Raw genomic sequence first — 25089 nt, forward strand, 5'->3', positions numbered from 1 at the left:
GTGTTGTACTGGTTCTAAAGCTCTGGTTTGTGAGACAGAAAATAACATGCCCAGGCAAAATGCACCGATGGTGGGAAGTAGAGAAGTGCTGACACTAAGGGGTAGTGTGGTAGCATATAGAAAGCTGTGAATAGCTTTGAAGACTGAAGAGTGAAATACAGGAATATCTTCTAGAACAAGCTGAGCAGTCATAACTTGTAGGTTAGCAGCAAAATTCTCAAGTAGTTGACTAAAAATAGGAAGGAAAGCTACGTGTACCACTGATGATCACTGGATGATGGCCACCGAGTGATGATCACTGAGGTATTACCATATGTCTGCCTAAATCAGTGTGGCCAGCAGGTTGAGGGACAGTATTTGGCCCTGCCGCTTCACTCTCATGAGACTCCAATCATGTCTGAGGTTTCCAGCCAAGAAGGGGCATGGACCTGTTGGAGCAAGTCCACCAAGATGATTAAAGGGATAGAAAATCTCTTTTATGAGGAAAAGCTAGGAGAGTTGGAACTGCTCAGTCTGCCTTTGGGGTGACCTAATTGTGGCCAGTACCTGAAGGGAGCATATGAGAAAGATGCAGAAAAACAGTTTACAAGAGTATGTAGTGAAAGAGCAAGGGGAAAGGATTAAAACTGACAGTAAGTTTAGATATTAGGAAACTATTTGCTGTGAGGGTAGTGAGGAACTGGCGCAGATTGCCCAGAAAGGCTGTAGCTGCCCCTTCCCTGGAAGTGTTCAAGGTCACGCTGGATAGGCTTTAAAGCAACCTGGTGTAATGGAAGGTGTCACTACCGATGGCAGAGATTTTGGAACTAGATGATATTTAAGGTCTCTTCTAAACTATTCTGTAAAGCTATGACTGTGATCAGAAGATTTTGCATGGTATATAGAGAGATAAGGAAAGTGCTAGATGAGAATCTTGTGAAAACTCTGCAGCTTTTTGTCATCCAACCCTAAGTGTTTCATGAAGGATAGAATCAATGTGTCATCAGTATATAGAAGAACAGTGAAATTGGAGCAAAAGCTGCAGAGACTTTTTGCACAAGGACAAGTTTTCACATGTGCGAGCATGCATTTCAGTATGTAGGGTTCAGTATGTAGGTGAGAAACAAGGTAAATTGATCTAAGCATGGAGCTAAACTGCTTTTGCTGTCCAGATCAGTTTAGGCATCTCTTCAGAGTACTTGTTGTGAAGTGGCTCAATTAATCCTGAGAAATGGAGCCTGAGGGACAGTACTACTGCTTTCCATAAATTCATGATAGTACAAACCCCAAGGAGGAGGAAACTCTATGTAACCTGGTAAACTTACAACAGACATAAAGACAGTTGGTTTTCATGGTCAGTTTATACTGCCCATGAAAAAGTGCAGGCTGGAAACTAGAAGCAGATCTCAGCTAGTGAAGGAGTGATGTTCAGATATAGCCTACCACTTGGAAACAGCAGTACAAAATACTCTTCATACATGTGATGGTATGGAACAATCACAGTCAAATTATTAAAAGTATAAGCCTGCTACTTGAGCATTTTATGGGATTATCAATTAAATAATTTTGGGTCGGCTCTGATGTGGTTGTTTTCAGTGCTGGCCAAATGCCAGTGCACTCACTAGAATGTGCTTACTTATTTTTTTGTTGTGAGATTGGATTAGGAGGAAGGCTAAGCACACTCAAAACTTTAAATGGATATGAAGAAAGCTTTATTAACACTGACTAAAAGAAAGAACATTAAGAATCAGAATAAAATCCTTAGAACGCTTTTCCTCCCTCTTACAACTTTTTCTTTCTCACTAACAATGTACAATTAATTCAATTTATTACTCCTAGAACAGTCTTTCTTCAGTTCACTTAGGGAGAGAAGTCTCTCTTGTTAATTTATGGAGACTGCTCCCCAAGAAAATAGTTCTCTCATGGTTTCTCATTTTCATGAATAGCACCCATCCAGAAAATCAGCAATTGTGAAGTTCTTCCCATTTTTCACAGCTTTTCTGACGGCTGTATTTATGGGCCTTATCAAGTTATGGGGTACTGTTTTAAGGATGAGCTGTTCAAAAGAAAAAGTTCTCTTTATTTGTCTCTGAGATCATCTTCATCTCTGTGAACAGAGGTCTTCTTCTCTCCCTGGTGGGCTTTCATCATTCTTCTCTCTTTCTGTTCAAACTTCTCAACTTCACAGCTATTTCAAGGTCTTTTTATCAGACATGGAGGAAACTGCTAGCAGCTTCTCTTAGAAAGTCACTGCTGTTGAGTGCCTCCAATATAAAACCACCACAACTGTTCACCTTGACAAGTATGAGGAAAAAACATGTTATAACTTCAGCATAGAACTAAATACCAGTATATAAAGATAGAAAAGGACTATTTAAACTGTAAGTTCTCTGTAAAAAGAGCTCTGGACAATTGATATTATAATGAGCATATATTTTAAAGATCCAGGAGGGAACAACTTTTTCTAATAGATGGCACATATTTTTGTTATTAAAGTAATAGGTTCCTTGTTATAAAAGGTTGCAGCCTATAGTTACTAAGTGAGGCACAGAAGACATGGGGCAATTAGTCTAAGGAGCACTTTATTGGAAAAGCATATTTGTTGGTTTGCGGGGATTTTTATGTTATTAACCAACTCTTATTTGTAGCTTCCAACCAAGATACAAAATAACAAAGTCTATGAATATTTTATATTTTACTTTTTTTTTTTTAATAAATACTCTAAGGCCACTAAGTACAGTGAATTCTTAGCTGAGTGATTACTCCAGCCATATTGCTGCTTTGTTCCTTTATGAAAAGTCAGTTTCTATCAACGATAGGCCTTTTTTAGCACATATTTTGGACTCTGTCCATTGTTTTAATTGGAAAACTGTTGATATATATATATACTCCTCTTTTTTAATGTGCAAAACCTTATTTTTCTTGAAGCACAAGAGAGTGTTAGGAATTATAGTTTCTTGGTTATAAATACAAAATGCTTTCAAACCAACATTCAGTCCAAAAGGTCCAAATTCCAGGACTCCATCAGTCTGCTTTTCTGTTTGCATCCCCTATTTTACTCTAGTCTAGCAGTCTGTCCTTGATATATGCACAAGTCTTCAGAGAGCAAAAGGTTATAAAGTCTTTCCACTCAGATGCTTGTTGTCAGTAGAAGCATTTGCTCAAGACTTAGACAAATTACTATTAGTAGTGTTTGAGAGAGCTGGTGGCATGGGATTGTTTTCACAAACAGTTCTTTTTTATCCCTCATGGGTGGCAGCTAATGCAGACATATTTCAATTGTGTGTAACCCACTCCAGATGATGGGATTTGTTTCAGCAGTGTCAGAATTTGGCAAAGACCAGTCTTTATTAATCTGTGTGTTAACCTCTTAATAACTGAATGATTATGTGGCTATGATTAGATGCCAGTTTCCAACAGAAGCTGATAAATACCACATAAAATATTGAACATGCATTTTTTTTTCTTTAGATTTTGAAATGCAGGTCATAATTATTTTTAATCCACTAGTTCCCCAGTTGCTCATTGTTATTCTTCAATTTCAGGTGAGGTATTATAGTTTATACATTATACTTATAAGGGTACTTTTATGGTAATGAGACTGTGTAAGGGTTACTCAGTACGATGTAAGTATTTTGCTGTAAATACATTGTCCACATGTATCCCACATCACTTAATTAACTTTAACTTTTTTACCTATCCTATCTCCTGATTTTATGTACATAAAATCTGTCTCCAGAGCCCATTAATTTCTGTTACTGGGCTCTTGGTCAAAAAAGTAGTATTTTTTTGTCAGGCAAAGAGAAAATGATCAGCACAGTGAATTAATAGAACCTTTCTTTATGTGAACACTTTAACACTTTTATGAATTTTGCTTGTAGAGCCATTTCTTCTGTAAAGAAATTTACAGAAGACAGACTTAAGTTTGTGAGTTGTGTTTTAATTTAAAATGCTATGTTGAAATTGTCTAGCTGCATTCATTGCAGTCAGAATACCTTTGTTCCTTAGACAATGTATTGGCTACATATCCAGCCAACATATAGTCCTTTGATATTTGGCATGTTTGTGGAAAAAAACCCAAATTGTAACTGCCTTGTAAATGTGAAATCCTGGTATGGTATTAGACAAAGGAATCGTTGCTTCCTTCCTGTTGTCCAGTATTGCTATATTAGGGGCTGAGGTATTATACTCTTACATGTCTGACAGCCTGAAGACAGTAAATGCCTTGAGTTTGTTTACTTGATAAAATATCTGGATTTATTCAAATCAGAAGTTAACTCTCTTAGTCTTAGAGAGGAAAATCTGTACCCCAGTTGCAAAACCCATGTCTAATGTTGCATGGGAGCAATTTTAAACAGTAAATATTTAGTCTCTCTGTAGTCTTTTTATGTAAGGGTGCAGTCTGTGGAGAGGCCACTGCCTGAACATTCTCACACTACTTAAGAAGTTACACATGCACCACCCAAGACTGTCACTGCTGGGACTGGGGTCCCTTTACAGCAGGCAGCTCCAAATGGCCCATGGGTACCTCTCTTGACTCTTTGCCTACACATACCCTCCCTCTCAGGTGTGCTTCCTCATTCTTCAAGCTTGACCCTTGGTTTCCCACAGCAGTGTGTCAGGTGTCAGATTTGTGGGAAAAAAAGTCCTTTAAGAGTGGTGCCAGCACTTACTAGCTGGGAGAGAATGGGAAATTAAAAAGCCCTAATCTTCTAGATAAACATTATCTAGCAACAACAAGAACATCAGTGCGGTATCAATATTATTTTCCATTCCAGCCAAAAATACATCTAGGTATAAGACCACAGTTTGTCAACTAAGGCTTCAGCAAATCCAACTGGTTTAGGGGTCAACAATGTTTAAGTATAACTTCTTTTGGGTGAATTTTAAATGTCCAAGATATCTTTCCTGAGTCTCTGAAATAGTAATTTAGTGTATGTTTTACTTCCAAACTAATTTTTTTTACCCTTACTATTAATATTAAATTAATTCTGTTTAATTCCAATATGCATGTATTCTTTTTTCTTCTGACAGGTTTCATTTCTGGCCTCTGCTTACATGAGCCAGCATATCTCAGAGGAAAGCTGCATTGCCCTCGCATCTGTTACCCATTACCTTTACCTCTGCCAGTTCAGCTGGATGCTTATTCAGGTTGGTTTCTTAGTCCTTTTTATCATTTACCACAGAACACCTATAAAAGTAACTGATAGTTACACTATATTTCTATTATATTTTAGTGCATATATATACATGTCTGTATGTCTATATATGAGAGATACAGAACACTGAAATTCAATGCTACTAGAAAGCCAAAACTTTAGATGACTATTATTAAACCTACAGTAACACAATTCCAAGGGTAAATATGCAAACACTATACAGACTTTTTCCACTCATTTCCATTACAACTATTAACCCTCAAAACAACGAAGAATTGTCTCAGAACAAGAAAGAATTATTTTTCTTACTCTTAGGAGTTTTTCTAAACATCTCTTATTTGGTCTTTTGAAGCAGTCTCTTACAGGTAAAGTGTAAATGTAAACTACACTGTAATTTGTTGAGTCAGTGGCATCTTAGTCATTAAACTTGTATAACATGACAAACATACTTTCAAAGTATGCATTAAAATGCAGAATATATGTATTCATAACTATTGCCAGAATTTTTTGTAGAATCATAGAATCATTTAGGAGAAGCTCTAGGATCATTAAGTTCAACAGTTAACTCAGTACTGCCAAATCCACAACTAAACCATGTCCCCCCATCCTTTTGTCCAGGCTGAACACCTCCAGCTCCCTCAGCCATTCCTCATCAATCTACTACTCCAGACTACTCACAGCTCTGTTGCTCATTTGATATATTATAGAGCAGTAAATGGTGGAAAAAACAGTTGAACTAATATGGAACTCCATGAGCAATCAAAATAGTTATAGAAAATTACTAGTTGTAAGTTAGTCAAAGTAAAACACTATGGGGTTATTAGAAAAAATACATTATTATGCCCTCATTTAGAAATGTTTATTTAGCACTAGTATTTGAGCTAAGTGATTTATTTTTCTGTTATTTTAAGAGGATTTATCCCAAGCACATTTATTATAGCATACAGCTTTATATATGCAGCTCCATATCTTACCATACAAATCCTCCAAAACACAGGCTGTCAGACCAAACCAAGAATTGCAAATTAGGCTACATCCAAATGCCACTTTCTCTCCCAGTAATATTCACGTGTTATATAGCTTTTTCTTGAGATATGTCAGGGTACTCATTGAGAACCCTAGCGGCCTCTCCAACAGTTCTGCTGTGCTCATTAGGCTTAGCAAGCTACATGTAGATGGCCTCAATAGGGAAATTTGTTTGCTTGGCAAATTATGTTTTTGTCAGTTAACTAATCTAAATTATTTTGTTAACTGTAAATTATATTCTTCACAGTTGCTCATTCACTTTATTCCTAAATTGCTTCAGAGCTCTTCACCATTTGCTAATTTGGATGAAGTGACATTTTTATTTTTACTGGGATGCCTCAAGCTTTGGCAGCTCAGCATTTCATTCTGTGTTATACATTGCATTAAGCTGCATAAATTACTTATAATGGCAGTCAAAAAGTTAACTGTTAACAGTTGGTCATTTTTATGTCTGTAGTTTAAATCCAGTGTTACTTTTTTTGAGTAGACTTTGTTCAAATCCTAAGAACTTGCATAATACGTTGCATTTAATGGAGCCTCTGGCCTGTGTTAAACATAAAGGTTTTTCATGGAAATCTGACAGGACAAACGTGCTTAAGAGGGAATCCATCAGCCTGCTGTGTGATGAGCTGCCAGGACTAAAACTCAGAATGAAGATTCTCCTTTTTGTAGGTGCAGGCCTTCATCTGAGAATAATTCCTGAACTTTGAAAAACCCAAAAGGAAAGAAATAATCTGAAATACAGATCAACCCAGTCCTCAGCTACAGTTTGCTCCTCTTGGCTGGGAATAGGTTTTGGGTTTATATATCTCATTATGGAGTGAGTAAGCTATATCAGTGCATGGGAAGGAGTGCTGAGTGTCCTCATCTCTGTGTTGAATTGATGACAACTCTAGAAAAGCTTGTGGATCCAAGGGGAAACCAGATTGATTTGGGAAGTCTGGATGCTACTGCTGTTTGAACAGCAGACTTAAAAGTCTGGGAAATTAATGTTTGTATTTCTCAGCATAGTATACTTTATATACATTACTTGATTTGAAAAGCAGAATTAATAATGTATTTTTACTTAAATGGAACTTAAATACTTATGTCTGGAAAAGAACAAAATACAGGAAAATATTCTATGTCCTTTGTACAGTCACTCTGCCCTTTATGAGGCTGCATAGCATAGTGCATATGCTTGATCATTGACTTATGTTATACAAATCTGCAAGTGGCTGCCTTGGTCAGAGGATACAGAAATGGGTCAATGTGGTAATCAAGTACAAGCACCATGCAGGTATTTGAAACTGAAACATCCACAAAATCCAGGCAATTTTAAGTGATCAAAAGGTGGTGGAGCATCATTTCCAGGCAACAAAACTCTAAATAAAACACAGATTTAACAGTACAGTCGGACATTGAAAGATTTTTTTCTGAGGTCCAGATCAAAGATCTTCACTTTCTAGACCCAGGATAACTTCCTTACATTTTTTTTTGTTTTGTAATTTTTCCATCTTCCGCAAAGTGCTAGGTATAGTAATAATGCTTAACATTTTGTCCTATGTCAATGGTCTTCGTGTTTTAATTCTTCTCTTTTTAGCTTCTCATATTGGTACACATATTCATTACAAGTATTTCTGCTACAGATGTAACTACTATTCATATATTGACTGAAATGTAAGAATGGAAAGGATCTCAGAGATCACCTTTGGCATCAGGACAAAGATTCCATCAAATCATCCTTGCTTGTCTGTTTGTTCGTCTCATTTTTTTTTATTGTATGGTCTTGTTTCTTGCTTTTTATAGGGAGAAGTCACAGAAAGTTGATAGCATTACCCAATTTTTAAAAAGATGAGGCTTTCTTAACTGCAGAAGAAAAGGAGTAAACAAGGTGCAAATGGCTCTTTATGGGCCTGAAATATTTGCCTTATATTAATGTCAGACAGCCAGAGGTCTTCACCCTGACAAGTGTCCCTTTGTACAGATGAACAGCATAGATCTGTATTTTCAAGCATTTATCTTAAGAGCAAACACTAAGAGTGTCTTTCATCATGACAAGGAAAGAAGTTTCTTCTCTTAATATTCTCTAATATGTTGCAAAAAGTACGTAACAGGAAAAAAAATTAAAAGCTGTCTATTCAGGTTAAAAAAAAAAAATCTGTAATTTTCAGTTGCCAATTCTGACACAGAGTAAAATTATGGAAAAATATGATTCTTTGTGCTTTCTTGAGCTATTGCTAGAGTAAATTAAATCAACAGTGGAAGTGTCAATTCAACAAGCAAACCAAAGTGAAAGTCATGAACTTGTTATCACTCACACCTGAATCTTTCTCCTACATCAATTTAATGGCACTTTAAATATTCTATAAATTTGTCAGACTTGTAAGGTGTTTACTGATCTTAAAGTAAGTTTGCTGCCTTTTATTTTAAGAATAATTTGTAGACTGCTTAACAGCTTCAAAAAAGGAATTATATAAAAGCATACAATTATTATAAAATGACACCTCCAACTACTTGTAAAAAGAAGAAAGAAGGAAAATAGAAGTTTTCCTAATGAATTGGAAATTATTTATTTAAAATATTTTGCACACATTGTTTGCCAGTTATCTGCAGATTATCACAGGTGGTGGGGCATTGGAATGGGTTGCCCAGCTTGCTGAGTTGTGACTACTTCTTCCCTGGAAGTGTTCAAGGGCAGCTGGAGATGAGACTTTGAGCAACTTTGTTGTCCTCGTCTAGGACCGGTATTCTCCAATTTAGTGCTCCCACTGAATCCATGCACTGCTCTCTTGCTCTCAGCCTCCCCCTCCCTCTGCCCTGCAAAGATCGTGGGTTGAGATAAGAGCAATGTGCTGGAAACAGCAATGAGATAAGGGAACAAACAGTACAACAACAATACTGAGGGAGGGGACAAGAAGGAGGTGAACAATTCACACAGCACCACCACCACCCAACTGCTCCCTCAACCACACTACACTGACCCAGAAAAAACCTCTTCTCCCTAGAAGAGCTCCTTCTTCCAACCCTCAGCAGTGATGGGGGGTGATATAGGATAACCTCTGGGTCCCAGCCATGGCTACTGCATAAATTAACCCTGTTCTGGCTGGCAACAGGACACTGGTCCAGTGAAAAATGTCCTATGGCAGGAGATGGGGAATTTGGTGGCCCCTTCCAACACAAAAAATACTAAAATTTTGTAATTATCACTTAAGATCAATGAATGAATAATTAAAAAATTAAATAAACATGTCCCAGGTTTGAGAATGTAATTTCCATTAATTGCTTCATTTTAAAAGATAAAACCCTTCACTAAAGTTCATATTGTCTCATTAGAGTGTTATGTGTATAAACAATTATTTTGCATTCTATAGCAGAACAAATCATAACTTGCCCATTTGTTCTTCCACCTGAGCAGCTGGAAAATGGACTGTACATTTTATTCTTCTGTTGAACTGGTAATTGTTGCAGCATGGCAACAGGAAAGGATTTGCTAAAATTAGTTCCTGTATTATTTAATTGATTACATTTTGAAACATCAAAAGGGGTTGAATATAAGAACTACTAATTATCAAAATACAACTGTGACTGTGCAGAAAATGTGGATAATCCAACCTCACATCTTTACAGCAGCTGTGGTGTTAAGTGTTATGCTGTGATAAATGAGGTGAGATAACTAAATATGACTAACCAGACACAGAACAAGGACATGAGGTATGATTTCATAGAAAGCAATTTCAGTTGGGTGACTGAAAACATTGGGTGAATGTTCACCAGATTGTTAGAATTAGTAGAACCAACAGTCCCTGAGTGTATTGCATATATAGTTTAAGGATTTTGCTGTCAGGAAGTTCTTTCAGTGAGGCACCACCTAGCCAGCACTATAAGGGCATGTAATTAAAGTGTGTTTATTGATCTGAATTGACAAAGAGAATTTTTAATTAGTTTTCAGTCCCACAAAAAAGTGAACAGAACAAACAAATCTTTCCACAAGCTGTGGAATTTTTTGTCCAAATACAATTTTCATCTGTTTAATGTTTTCCTCCAATGCACATCCAGCAATGGAATTAATAGTTTTTCTGTGTTCTTTCAACCTACACAGGATACTTGCAATTATGTGGTGGGATTTACCTGTGATCTTTTAAGGAAAATAAACTTTGCCTTTGTTCATTTAGCACCAATCACCAACCAAAAACCAAAAAAGACATCATAGTTATTACATATTAATATAATTATATACACGGGACATATCTATGAAATCTCATTCTCTTAAAAAGGCATTTAAAACAGTTACTAACCTTTTTTAAACAAGTTGCTACCATGCAATGTGCTTTATGATCAACAAGAGAAAGTATTGCATATTCATACCATGTAAATCACAGAAAAAAATTTGAAATGATAGGTACCTAATGAGACCTAATAAGGTTAACTAATGACCTACATAAGGAATCCAGAAACAACTAATTAAGCATTTGAATGTGAAAATTAAGCATTCCTCAACAAAGGGGTAGACAAGCCAGGTGCTGAGGGAAATATGCAAAATTTCTCTCAATAAAATAATCATGTTGTGTTGTCTTGTCACGGTATATGAATTTTTATTTATCCTTACAACAGATAGCTGAAAATGAAGCATGTAAATCAACATTATTATATGAAACCCTTGTGTAGACCATAGAGAGAGATTATTATGCTTGGGTTAGGATTAATGAGTTCCTGAAGGTGCCTATCCTGTCTCCATTGACTAACAAAACATGCTTAAAGGCACAAGCTCAAATTAGATACCTTATATGCAGAAAAAGACAATTAATCCCTTTCACACCTCATATAAAAGGCCAGAAAATAATGATATAGCATGCAGACCTGTAGGTAGTATAACATTTTGTAGTGTAAAAAATGAAGTAAGTGAAGAAAAATTTTTCAAAAACATTTTTATTATGGATAGCTTAGTTGTTTATTAGACAGTAGTGTGTAGATGTGCTTTAAAAAATGCTTACACATGACAGTGTTTCTACTATGAACATCTTGAAGAAAATTCAAATATCCAAGCAATATGTTAAGTATTTTGTTTTACTTGAAGAATTTCGTTACTTGTACTACCAGCTCTTTCAAGGGGTTTCAGCTATTCCACTATATTGATTCATATAATGTTTTAAACAACATTTTACTGTTTGATGATGAGTTGATCATAACAAAACACAGATTGTTTTAGAGATGCCTGTATTCATTTATTTGCTGTTTTTTCTTAAACTGTTATGCATATATTACACAGAATCATAGAACTGTTGTAGTTTTAGGGGTACCTTGAGGCTGTCTAGTGCAAACACCCTACCTCAAAGAGCTAGGGCAGATTGCCTAGGACCGTGGCCAGTTAAGGACACTACTCCACAACCTCTCTGGGTATCTTGGTCCAGTGTTTGACCACCTTCACAGTAACAAAGCTTTTTCTTTAATGCAGATAGAGCTTCTTGTATGTTAATTTGGGCCCATTGTCTCTTGCCCCACCACTGGGCATCACTGAGGAGAATGTCTCCCTCTTCATCACTGACTCGTATCAGATGTTTGTACATATGGATATGATTCCCCTGAGCATTCTGTCTCCAGGCTGAGCAGCCACAGCTCCCTCAGCCTCCCCTCATGGGAGAAGTTTTCCATCCCTCAGTCATTTTTATGAACCATTGCTAGACTTGCTCTATGTCTGTATTGCACTCCTGAGTCCAGAACAGGATCACAGAGCCATCAAAGGAGCTTATGTGTTTCCTACAAGATACATAAAAATATTAAATGCAGATTTAGAAATACTATATGCCAGTCTTCTATGAGAAGGTATGAATATCTAGAGGAAAAAGTGACTTTTGCACCAAAAGGCTATTTTTACATCTCAAAAGTAGTGTTCTCTGCCAAACAGGGTGTCTCTTTTTCTATGTTAGTCTAATTCTAAATAGTTATATAAATAAGCATATTGTTTTTATAATGTCTTTTCATTACTTAAGGAGAAGAAGTGGGGACAAAGTATTTCTGTTGAATAGTGTTTATACATGCACCTGCGCCGGGGCAGAAATACGCTTCATTGTGACCTTCAGAGTGATTCAGTTTTTGGCATAGTTTATAACAAGCAAGCCTACTGATTGTTTTTGTGCTTTATTCTTCAGGCAGTTAATTTCTGGTATGTCCTTGTGATGAATGATGAACACACAGAGAGGCGCTATCTGCTTTACTTCATTTTGAGTTGGGGGCTTCCAGCTTTTGTTGTTATCCTTCTTCTAATTACCTTGAGAGGAATCTACCATCACAGCACAGCACAGATTTATGGCCTTGTCTACAGTGATTTGTAAGTTTTTCCTTAAAAAAGCATGAACTAGACATTGTATTGTCTATTTTCATTTCTACTTAATTTTCTTCCATGTGGAAAGTCATATATAAGCATAGATAACTGTCATAATTAAAACAGTATATCTTCATAGAGCCAAATACATTTAAGTGGAGATAAATATTTTTGCTCTTTCCTACCTTTTTTTTCTTCTGGCATCTTTTCTGGTGAACTTAATCTGTTATTATAGTTCTTCTAGGGTATAAGGATTATATACTTATTGATTTTGTATCACAATTAGGTGCTTGACGTGCAGAAAAGAATAAACATACACCTTCTTTTTAAAATGAATGTACAAGTTCTTTTTATGAAAACATCATATGACATTGCTTTCAGGGTAGATCCACAGCAGGAGAATATTAATTCATCTTTAATAATAGAGGAATACTGTGTGCATCATTCCATTATAAGAGAACAAAATTTAGTGTTGTGTTTTTTGTCACACCAAGGGAAATCCTGTGAGAAGTAGATACTTGAATTTCATACTGATGTTTAAATATATGCAAATGTATATATATATTTATACACACACACACACATGTTGCCTTATAAATATTATTTGCATATACATATCTGTGTGTGAATCTGTACTGTGCATGGTAAGTAGCAATACCTGATTTTGATGTAAATGAGTTACATTGGGTACCACAAGTTCTGTGACCACGTTGGCTGAAGTTTAGTCTGACATTCAGACACCAGCTCCATTCAGAAATATAACTGAGGTCCGCAACAAGCCATTGCTGATACTCATGTTATATCAGGGAGTGCTCCGTAGCTGTATACCATGCCATACACATCAATATTTCTTCACAGAACATTTATTTTTCTTTGTGGTAAAATACTTTGTGTATAGTAAACACAAGGAATGTGTGTAACAATCAAGTTCTCCAACTGCAGCCAAACTGTGAGTTGATGGTGTCATTATGTAGTGAAGCAGTTTTCCAGTTGTTTTCTTTCAATGTCCATGACTTATTAATTGGAAAACAAGAAAAACCTTACAATTCTGATATAATTGTTAAGTAGAGGAAAATTACTCAGTCCAACCCATTGACCAAATTAAATATAAAACTTTTCCAGCATTCTATTACAGTGGGGAAATGCCAGAAATCATCCCAAGCTTAGTGAATGTGCAGCTTACTCTATCTCAGTCAATGTGAACACTCTCAGAGATATCTGCAAGAATTTTCACAAATAACATCAATGCTAATTCCTGATTTGAAGAGTACTGTAAGGCTTGTTCTTATTTATACAAGACGACTTTGAAAACAGAGTGTAGAAAGGGAATAGATTGAGCTACAGCACTTTGTTTGCTTTCTCTAAGCCAGAATGCAGTAGTGGAAAAAGTGGCAAGGAGATATTCAAATCCAAACTGATTGCATACTGACTTCAGAATCAGCCTCAGAAACGGTTTGAGAATGGTAGTATGCTGGTAAAAGTAACAGAAATAGTGAAGCCTGTGATCCTAACTGTCTCCTAAGTGATCACTCTGTCAAGCAACTCATTTTTTGTTCTTAACCAGTATGCCATCAACACAATTAATAGGCAATAGTATAGCTGTGTTTAGAAAAATTCATCTTATACTTGCACTGAACAAGTTTGTGTTGTTTTTTATGCTTCAAAGGAAGTATTAGGATAGAATTTCGCTCCAGATATGACAAATTCTACACAAAAATGCCTGTATTTTATACTGTGACTCCTGCGTTGCAGTATAAACCAGTAGTATATTGTTGATTACTTTAATAATTAGCAGTGTTTATATATGGTATGAACTGTTATCTCTTTGGCATTGTGTGTGTTTTGGGTTTTTTTTGTTAATACTGGTAAATTTGTCTGTAGAAATGCCACCAAGCAGCATTTTGATTTTTTAAGGTTGGAGTTCAGTGATAAGTGAAAGACCTAACTGACACAGAAGGGCTATTTCACTCCTCCCTTTGGTGATTCCCCTATTGTTCAGCTGCAAAGGTTGAAGTGTCTTTGAATAAGACTAGAAAAGGTGCTGATTCTGGACAATGTTAAGGTAGTTCAAGTTTTTTTTATAACATCTTTTAGAGATTTGGGAAATCTCTTGGGTACAAGAATGTACCCTAGTCCAGTGAGTGTAGTATAATTAACCTTTAAACTCATGCTTGGGAACAAAAGCTGGTACTTGTCATTCAACAATTCTGGCTTCTGATCTCAGAAACAGATGGCTTAGGGCAAAGCTTGCAAATGGGTGTGGTTCATGAACTTTCAACAGCACTGAATTTTTCAGGGGTACATGAGAAATTAGAAAGCTACTTTACTGGCAAAGATTTCTATTTTAGCTCTTCTATTTGCATCTTTGTTCTGTAAGCCTTAGAAAGTGACAATTGACCAGGATGAAACTGGAGAGAGCTAGATTTTATGTAATTATTCAGATTTCTCTTCCTTCTCACCCTTCCATTGCACTATACATCTCTTTGTCAATATCTGCAGTTTGAATTTGCCTCCTTATGTTTTTCACCATATTAGGTGAACTGTGTCTTTGTATATATACAGGTCTAGCTGTATATACCAAGAATACAGCAAATGCTGAACTCTCTAGAGTTTGGTAACCACAGTAAGCTTTGGAATTTGATTTTAATGTGAAGTTTGTCTTGTTGTAAACTTATCTGTTCATAAGTTTTTCTTTATTTAATAAAAAAAATTCTTCTGAAAGGTGAGATTGATCTTTTACCTACTTGGGTATTTTAAATCTCTTACCTACAGTAAGAGCTTTTATAAGCTCAGGAACTACTCTTGTTCCTGCTTTATGCTTTGAGTTTGACTCAATCTTCTTGAAATCAAGTTCACATAAGAAGACCAAAGGACTTTATTTACTAGACTATAAGCAAAAACAGTAACCTTTGAAAGTGAAAAAATTAGAAATTACACTTGACAGAACAATAATTTAAAAGTTTATAAGCAAATATCTCACTGCCCACTGTATCTTTGCAAATGCTGTATTACAAGCATGCTTTTTGTCATGCTGTATCCTACCTTTTTTTTTTTTTTTTTAAATTGCGACCAGCTCTATAACTTCCTCTAGTTCCCAGCTCCCATGTAAGTAGGAGTTTTTTGTTCATGTTCTCTCAGGGATCAGTGTTGGCCCAGTCCCATTTAATTATCTTTATTGATGATCTTGATGAAAAGATTGAGTCTATTGTTAGCACATATGTGAGTGATAACAAGTTGCACCGGACTGTTGATCTGCTGGAGGGCAGGAAAGCTCTGCAGAGGGACCTGGAGAGGCTGGGTTGATGTGCCAACACCAATGGCATGAGGTTCAACAAGGCCAAGTGCTGAGTCCAGCACTTTGGCTACAATAACCCCATTCAGAGCCACAGGCTGGGAATAGGTGGCTGGCCAGTGCCCAGCAAAAAAAAAGTGGCTGGGGGTGCTTGTCAATAGCTGGCTGAACATGAGCAAGCTGTGGCCAGGTGGCCCAAAAGGCCAACAGCATCCTGGCCTGGGTGAGAAATGTGTGGACAGGACCAGAACAGTGACTGTCCTCCTATACTGGTCACTGGTGAGGCCACACCACAAGTGCTAGGTGCAGTTTTGGACCCCTCGATTTAGGAAGGACATTGAGGTGCTTGAGTGTGTCCAGAGAGAAGGGCAATGGAGCTAGGAAAGGGTCGGGAGCACAAGTCCTGTGAAGAGAGGCTGAGTCTGGAGAAAATGAGCCTCAGCAGAGGCCTTAGCACTCTCTACAACTCCCTGAAAGGAGATTGTAGCCTGGTGGGAATCAGCCTAGTCTCCTAGACAATAAGTGACAGGATGAGAGGACATAGTCTCAAGCTGCACCAGGGGAGGTTCTTCACAGAAAGAGTAACTAGATATTGGAATGGGTTGTCCAGGGACATGGTGAAGTCACTTGGAGATGTTAAAGTAAAGGCTGGGTGCAACACTTTGTGGAATAGTCTAGTTGACGGGATGTTTGGTCATAGGTTGGGCTCAATGATCTCAGAATTATTTTTCAACCTAATTAATTCTGTGATTCTCTCTGTGTCTTGGTTGTCTTTTGCTTGCCTTTTTCCCTCTGTTAATCTCTCCAGTATCTAGAAGTGTCTCTCTTTTATCAGATCCCGTATATGACCAAGGGAAGAATGATCTCCTTTGTCAGAAGGATCCCTGTCACACATTCAGTTTTCTCTTTAAAATACATGTGGCAAACAAAATACAGAAGAAGATATGTGCCATTACAATATTTTAAATTTGTACAAATACCCATTTACTTGGATTCAGTCATATTTTCTCCTAGCAAAAAAAGGGTTAAGCTAAATCTTCTCAAATATCTTCTTTGTATTGTTGTAATGAAATATCTATGAGAAATAATGAAAAAGATTTTCCAGTGACATTCCTTTCTAAAAACCACAAAATATTTCTATGTCCTCTACAGTCCAGCTCAGAGTTTTTTTTGCAGGAAAATCACTGGATCTGTGATTATGGAGCCAGATCTGTGAGATAGGGAAATTAAGCTACAGAAAGCTGGATCTATGAAATTTTTGCTGTGGTCAAGGGTTACAGCTCTTCTTGTTGGTCACACTGCAGTTTCTCTGAATCTTAAACATAGGGACAGCTCAGGGAACAGATGAGCCTGTCATGGTTTTAAGCCCAGCAGGACATGAAACACCATGCTTCACCTCCTCCTCTCTTCCTCCACCATCCCAGTTGAATGGAAAAGAGAATCAAAGTGAAACTTGTATATTGAGATAAAAAGTGCTTACTGTTTGAAAAAAAAAATCATAATTTTATTAATTAGAATCATAACAATGATATTTTTTTCTTTAAAGTGATGCACAGTGAAATTTATCTCTCCAGTTTGGCTAGCTGATGCCAAACACCCCTTCTGGAACCCAGATTGACTGCACTTACCATTTTATATACTGGTCATGAAGTTGTGTGGTGTGGAAATATCCCTTTAATCAATTTGAGTCACCTGTCCCACCAATGTTTCCTTCCAGTTTATTTTGCCTACCATTTCACTGACAAAGCATGAGAGAAGGAATAAAAAGACTAGCAAAAATCCAAAACATTAATGTCTTATCAATACCATTCTCATTCCAATCCAAAACATAGCATTTGTACCATGTACTGAGAAGAAATTAACAGAAACCAGGGCAGAGTCATCGTTAATATTATTGGGATAAGAAACTCCATAGAAAATGTGCTTTGGTACCAAGTCCTTTGCAAGGAGTCACGGGCACTTTGTGCTGTGATTTCTCTCTGACCGAATATCTGTCAATCTGGTGCACTGACCCTTAACCTAGTCAGAAAAATATACTGGGTGCTGCTTTGGGTATCACCCAGTTGTATGACTGTCTCAGTGTTGGCATGCATCCCAGGAACAGATCCCTGGCTTACTAGCTGTTCCCTAAAATGGAAATCTGCTTTCTTTATACCAAGGACCAATAACAAGAATATTTTAACTTGAGTGAGCTAATTTCTGTACAAGTCTCATATCTTGGATTAAGTCTCATATCTCCTTTTCCGTATTACTTCAAAAGTGCTGAATTCAGCTGTGAGCAACATTTGAATCACCAGACTTTTACAGGCAGGAATAGGTAAGAAAATAGCTAAGAATTGCCAGAAAAACATTCAGGGATTTTAACTGAGCTCAAAGACATACTAAGAGGAAGGGGTTTGTATGACAAATCTATGAGGAATTACCATCCTCTAATGCCTGATTTTATATTCTGCATGGACTTGAAGTGTCTCCCTGCATGGCCCTCTGTCTCCAGCTTCTTTTTCCTATTACCCCAGTTTTTCCACCTCCTCTTCTCAGTTTACTTGCAATCATCTGGGATTTCAAAGTTATTCCAAACTGCTGTTGCTAGACATGAGCAAAGAATGATGCTTGACTCTCTGTATCCAAAGTCAAGTGCTTCATGAACCACTCAGCTGAACTTGGGGGGAAAGTTTTCACTGCTGATTTCTCACAATTTATGCTCTGTGTTATTCTGCATAGTAAATTAAACCACCCTGAGCCACTGCTACTGCTAATGCAGGATTAATGTTTCTGATGAATCAGGGCTACTTCAGTTATGTTGACACAGCACCACACTACAGGCATTCTTATACATATCTATACATACACACACATACATACACATACATACAGTTATATACACACATTTATATAGGGAAAAACTACAGAATAAGTTACTAAATTACAAAGTATGACCTTTTGATATCCTGTACTTGTACTTTATTTTCTAAACTTTTCCTGCATTTCCAAATAAACACAGGTAGCCTGATGTGCTACCAACTTCTAAGGATTATTTAAAAATACCTCACTTCTAAATGGGATGGCTTTAACTACCTTTCAGTTATACCTCATTAGCAACATAATTTTGAGTGAGAAGAAATTGTTGGGGACAGTGGCAGGGGGTTGAATGTCTTTCATATATTAGCAAATATTTCTTGTAGCACATCAGAATCAGGAATAATCACTGTACTGTTCTTTTAAAAAACTACAATAAAGAAAGATAAATTCTGGCTGCTTTGATTGATAGAATTTTGAAACATGAGTAGAGAAGAATATTTGTTATGGTAAAATTTCCAATCATTGTGGGATGGTTAATTTCTGAGAAATCGTGATATCATGCTGTCATGGTAAAGAGTTAAAAAGATAGGTTGTTACGGGTGAAAGTTGCACCCACTAATGCCTGTGAGGCCTGATCCTTCAAACAGGTTCAGATGAAGGGATTTTTTGTGCCAAAATAAAACTCCAGGAACTTTTCTGTAACCCCTGTAGTATTATGACTGAAGTATCAAAGAACATCTGCAGGATGAAGGCTTGCAGTCCTGTCATTGATAGCTTTTAAAAGCTTCATATTTTCTTTGAAGCTGTACAAGTAACTAGTAATTTCATCCCTCCAACTTTGTCATCTTTAATCATTGAACTACAGCCTACTGCTATGAAACGAAATAGCTCTTTATCTGTTTTCCAACAAATTAGAAAAACCTTTATCTGATATGCCAGAGTAGAGAAATGCTAAGACAAACAAAAGTGGGATTAGTGCCAGCCACTAGTTCTGACTACCCCATTAACACTGACAAACTGAGTCCATCTAAAAAAGAGGTGAAAAAAATAGTACGATTTTTGTTTGGTTGGGTGGGGTTTTTTTGTTGTTGTTGTTGGTTTTTTTTGTTGTTTTGTTTTTTTGGGTTTGTTTTTTTTTGTCTTTTTAATTTCACCGCAGAGCTGTTCTACAATCACTCAATTTTGTGCTCAGATTTTAGTTCCATGAAATAAGTTTTAGTATATTTAATGCAATGAGTTGTATTTGGGCAGGCAAACTCTTTGTCTGCCCAATGTAAAAGCTACAATAAATAAAAGCATCTCTCACTGACCTGTACTAAGTTGCATATGATTAAAAGGAATGCAACTTTAGCAGACTGATTTGTGTTATTAGTATTACATTTAAATGTCAGTAAGAAAAAACATATTTTGCAGATGTTATTCCTCTTTTCAAAGGGCAGGACTGTGAACGTGAGCTTCATTTATATTTGACAGTTTGCACATCAAGTGTCTTCTTTTTCAGCTAGATTTGTAGTAAATCCTTGGCTTAGAGAAAGCATAGGAAAAGTAAGATTGGAGTGTCTGCCTTAAAAGAGTACTAGGGAAACATTGGAGAAACTGTAACAAGTCTTAAATAGTAAAAAACCAAAAACATAGCCACAACAATATATTCTAGTTTCAAAGCCTTTGATAATAACTCATACACATGAGGAGCAAGCCTTAGATTTAAATAGGAGCAAGATAATTAACTAAAATCAGACACATAACTCCTTATGTAATTTTAAAATTGCAGTGTTAGCAAGAACTTTGCACTAAGAAACTACAAGCAGGTTTCTGTCAGCTTAGTTTCCTGGTCAAACGCTGAAGGCTGCAAATCTGGGACTTCTGGAATGAGCTGCCTGGGAATTCCATGACTTCCAGTGCCTTAGGAGTCTCAACTGTATTAATGCAGTGCTTATGCTGGGTCCTTGCTTCTTCTTATTTGGAAATTGTGTTTCTTTAGTATTAACTTTCACAGTAGAAAGAAAAAAGAAAAAGACAAAGACAAAAACAAAGAAAAAAGAATTTAAAAACTAGGTATTAAATGGTTCAGAGAAATTTCCAGAGGATCATATAATGAGAAGACTGAAACACAATAAGCTGTGTTCTACAACAACAGCAGATGACCTTTTGGGTTCTCATTATAGGGAAGCATTTGGACATTTTCATTTTCCCCCTTTTCCAACTGTTTAGCTCTACAATAACAGCAGCAGGAGAGAGCTACAAGGAAATTGTTTTTTTGCTGTATTATGCAATAGGTCTGGTTTATTGACAAGTCCGTTGTTGCACACACTGACTCAGACTGAATCTTCCAAGATTCTGTTCTTTGCTGTTCCAAAACAACATCTTGGCATTTCTTCATCCTTTGTTCATGGAGGATTGGGTTTTCCCCAAAGTTTTCTGTTGGTATTTACTCTGTGGGTACCTCCATTAATGAGTATGGTCCTACTCATAATAGATTTTGAAATGTCAGTGAAGATGATAGGATCAGATTTCTAGCAGTAATTCCTATAGCTGTAGATTTAACTTCCAAAAAACTGCTGGGATAGTCTGTCCAAATGTAAACAAGAATGGGTAAGCCTTGACTTAATTTCTGGCAGTTCTAATTCTGCTGTTTCTGAGCTTACATTTCTTAAAAAAACAGTCAAACTGTTCTCATTACCTTTTTTCCTTCCTTTTCCTCTTACCCTCATTCTTTTTCCTCTTTCTTTTGCTGCATAGACTAGAGAAATGAAAGGAAAACTAAATAATGCCAAAGGGTTGATGCCACATTTTCACTCTATAAAATCTGGGAGAACCATTATAAAACATTTTGCATTTCACTTGAAACTTCTGTGCAAAATATAAGGAAAATAATTATTTTCTGAGTGTAGAATTATATATGAAATAAAACACATGGACCTATCTCTGAGTTAATCTACATGAGACATAAACTAATTTAAATTAATCAAATACAAATACAGCTTTCATTTTTCTTCCTATCAAACAACCTCCACAATTTTATGGACAGTAAGAGATTTCTTGGGTTGTTCATTTTGCCCCTCCTGGTGAGGTGACTGGGGTTGAGTGAAACACTGAATCCAATCAGTCAAACTGTATTCAGCTTGGGGCAGTAGTTGATTTCTAGCATTTCAAAATGTATTTGTACAAGGGTGTGACTTGTTTCACAGCTGCACAGAATTCTTTGGGGCAGCTATTATGAGTCCTCTGAGATTTGCTTAACTTGACCCATGAGCAGATGGTGTTCAGTGTTCCAGAGAAAATCCCCATTTCCTTTTGAGGAAAAGTGATTAAACAAGAGGAAGAGTAACATTATGCTGCAATTTTTTAGATGCAGCTAATGCAGCTTCAGGGAAAGCACTCACATTTTCATTTTCTATTTCAAAATAATTCCTGAGGTATATACAATCTTTCTTAATTAATTGTTTAGCTAAAATTATGGGGTGATTTTTTTCCCCCTCTGATTTCAGTTCTTACACACTCTCTCTCTTAGGTAAATTTTCAAAATTTTCATACCAAAATCTGTATGGTTCTTAGCATGGAGGAAGCTGGATAGCGTGGCGTAACATGCACATCGTGGAGAAATTTCTTCACATAGAATTGTTGTGAAGCTACACAGAAGCGAACTTGCAGCTCCAGCTGGACAAGTGTTCTGGGGCAGAGGCTGTGTTTGCACTGGAGGTGTTTCACATCTCTGCACAAACAGCTGCAAGAAGCAGCTTAGCTCCAAGTCTGTTCTTGCAGCATAACAATGTGGCTAACAAAGCACAGCTTTGGAAAACCCCCTTAAAAAAGAGCTGGTGGGTCCAGGAGCACTCAACTGGGGACATGTGGGGTGCAGCCTCTGCACTCTGTAGGCTCACAACTTTAGGTATTTGAGGCTGGTTATGAGCAAGCAAACTGGTACTTCCTCCAGAGCAGCAACACCACAAGTTTCCGCCCTGTGCTGTGTCCTGAACACACTGTACTGAGAGATATGTCTGTTTGCAAAGCAGGGGAAAAAAAAGGCACTTTGAAAGCCCTAAACATACATAACTCTACACATTGAAAAAATCTCTGGTAACATCCAGAGATGGAGGTTCTGTGGCTGCATTGTTTGATGGCAAGAATTGAGACAAGGTTTAAAAAAAACCTTGCTAATATCAGGAATGGGTGGCTGTAATTCACTTATCATCAAGAACATTTATATGTATTAGTGTTCTTTGCTTATCAGTAACAGCACTAACATGAACTTATGGTAGAAGTTCAGTGTACATTGTATTGTTTAGGTTAAAGAAAAACCAAAACTTCAAGACATCTTTTAAAATGCTTGGAACATTTTGTTCAATTTCTAATTTCTTTTACCTGACTCTTTTATAGCTTTCCTAAATGTCTTGTCTGGCTGGTAGAAAACCTACTTATTTTTAGCAAATTCACTGTGTAAATTGCAAAAGAGATTTTTTTTTCAGGACTAGAAGCTAAAGGAACTGACATTTAGTTTCAGATGCATATAATGCAGAGACAAGTACAATTATTGCAACTTTTCTCTTATAATTTCAGAGTTTCTTTACACACATTGAATGTTCCCAGATCATTCCTGGGAATGACTGGAATCCACTAATATTAACTTTTCTTCTTCATAAAATGTAGCTCCACCACAGTACCAAGTTGTTTTTTTTCTAAACTTCTGTAGTCATCATACACCTCCTAATTCCAGTGCAGTCAGATTTTAGAATCCAAGTCCTTGTGTTTTAGACCCAGTTCTCACAGCTGCATACAATTTTATGGAAAGAGATCAGGAAACTGTTTCTCAGAAGAGCTCGTAAAATAAATAAATAGCACTTAAAAATCTTAAATTGTCTAATTAGAAATTTCCAATATATAGCAAATACATCTCTAAGATTTTTTCCTAATTTATCTGGGATTTGAACTGGTTTATAATCCTGTACTGCAACTCCAATTAGGAAAATGAGATTGCAGTTTAGAATTTCATACAGTCCATATGGTTTGACAAACATGGGATAAGCATGCTGTTTGTTTGCAAATAATTAAAAAAAACCAAGGCAGTGTCAGGGATTTTCCAAGAAATGTAAGAGAGACTGTGGCAACCATATCCTTAGGAAATGTCAGTGTGTCATGCCTCTTTTAAAGCCAAAGCTGCTTTCACCTTCCTATCAGACCAATTTTTGAAGTTACTTCATGCAAATATAAATCATATAGCTCATTCCTGTTATGATCACTGTCTTGTAGCTGAGCATACAAAAACAAAATCTGTTTCCTTAGACAAACCTCTTTCTGAAAGAGACCCTTGCATGTTGGAATGTAATCAAAATATAAGCCCAGAAGATATTTCAGTCAGCCTCCATTGCTTGAACAACTTCTCCAGCTCACCAAGTGTAATTTAGAGTATTGTGATGCAGCTGTAGTTTTTGCTGACCAATGCAAATTATTCTTCCCTGCTTAGTCATGTAGAAAAGTCATCCCAGTCAGAGGTTCTAGCTGCGTGCACTCATACTGAAGCACTGAGTCATGAAAGAGGGCATATGGTGCCTTCCGGAGTCGCAATGCCACTGTGCTTACCTTACAGTGCTCAATTTACTCAAGATGTCACTTTTTCTTCTAAAATTTGCCAAGGTTATTCATAATAAAATAACAACATTTGTTACGAATAATGAGACGTGAGAAATGCAGAATGCATCTGACCATTAATGATCAGCTTCAGTTACATGGCCTTTTAGTCATATTTTGATCAAGGTATCCATAGCCTTCCTTTTTATGCATGTCATTATGTAAATGCAGTATATTATTATGACCTTTTCTATAGTAGCTGGAGTTTTCTGGCTGGGGGTGAGCAAGGTCTTAGGAGGGGGCATGGCCAGGAAAGCTGACACAAGCTGATCCAAGGCATATTCCATTATATATCCTGTCTGTTCAGATATAAAACTTAAGAGATAGGAGGAGGAAGGGGACACATTTATTGTTATGTTAGTCTTATGAAGCAAATGCTGCACATACTCATGTCCTGCTTCCTGGGAAGTGACTGGACATCACCTGCTGATGGGAAGTAGACCAAAAGTCTTTTCATTTCTCTTCCACATGCAACTTTGTCCTTCACTTTATTAAACTGTATTTATCTGACCCATTAGGGTTTTTTTTTTCATCTTATTTGCTGTCCCACCCTTCCTCCCTATCTTGCTGAGGACAGAACAGCTCGGACAGCACCTGACATCCTGCCAAAGGGAATCCACCAGAAAGCTCTAAGGCCTGGAGAAGGGTTTGAATAGTGTTGAGAGGCTGTAGAGGATAGGAGGAGTCAAATATTACCTAGAATTATCCATAATGACGTCTTAGAGCCTCTGTCTTGGCATTGTTTTAGAAGTATGGAATTGGAGTGATGCAAAACAGATTTAGAAATTTTGTGTAGGGGGAGGATCCATGCTTGATCACAGATCCTTAGATCTATTCTAGTGGGTGTCCCCCACCAAGTCAGATTCTTGTTTTTCCTTTTTACTTCCCTGAGTGGACACATTGTGCCA

General features: G+C 36.8%; 1 protein-coding gene across 1 annotated transcript in view; it reads left to right on the plus strand.

The window, feature by feature from the left end:
• ADGRV1 (adhesion G protein-coupled receptor V1) overlaps positions 1-25089 on the plus strand; it is a 436592-nt gene that overhangs the window by 354656 nt on the left and 56847 nt on the right. The window contains exons 160-161 of the mRNA XM_077790425.1: positions 5014-5130; positions 12293-12471. Coding sequence (XP_077646551.1) covers positions 5014-5130; positions 12293-12471 — 296 coding nt within the window. The remainder of the gene's footprint in view (positions 1-5013; positions 5131-12292; positions 12472-25089) is intronic.

Source organism: Lonchura striata, chromosome Z, assembly GCF_046129695.1.
Source record: "Lonchura striata isolate bLonStr1 chromosome Z, bLonStr1.mat, whole genome shotgun sequence".
NCBI lineage: Eukaryota > Metazoa > Chordata > Aves > Passeriformes > Estrildidae > Lonchura > Lonchura striata.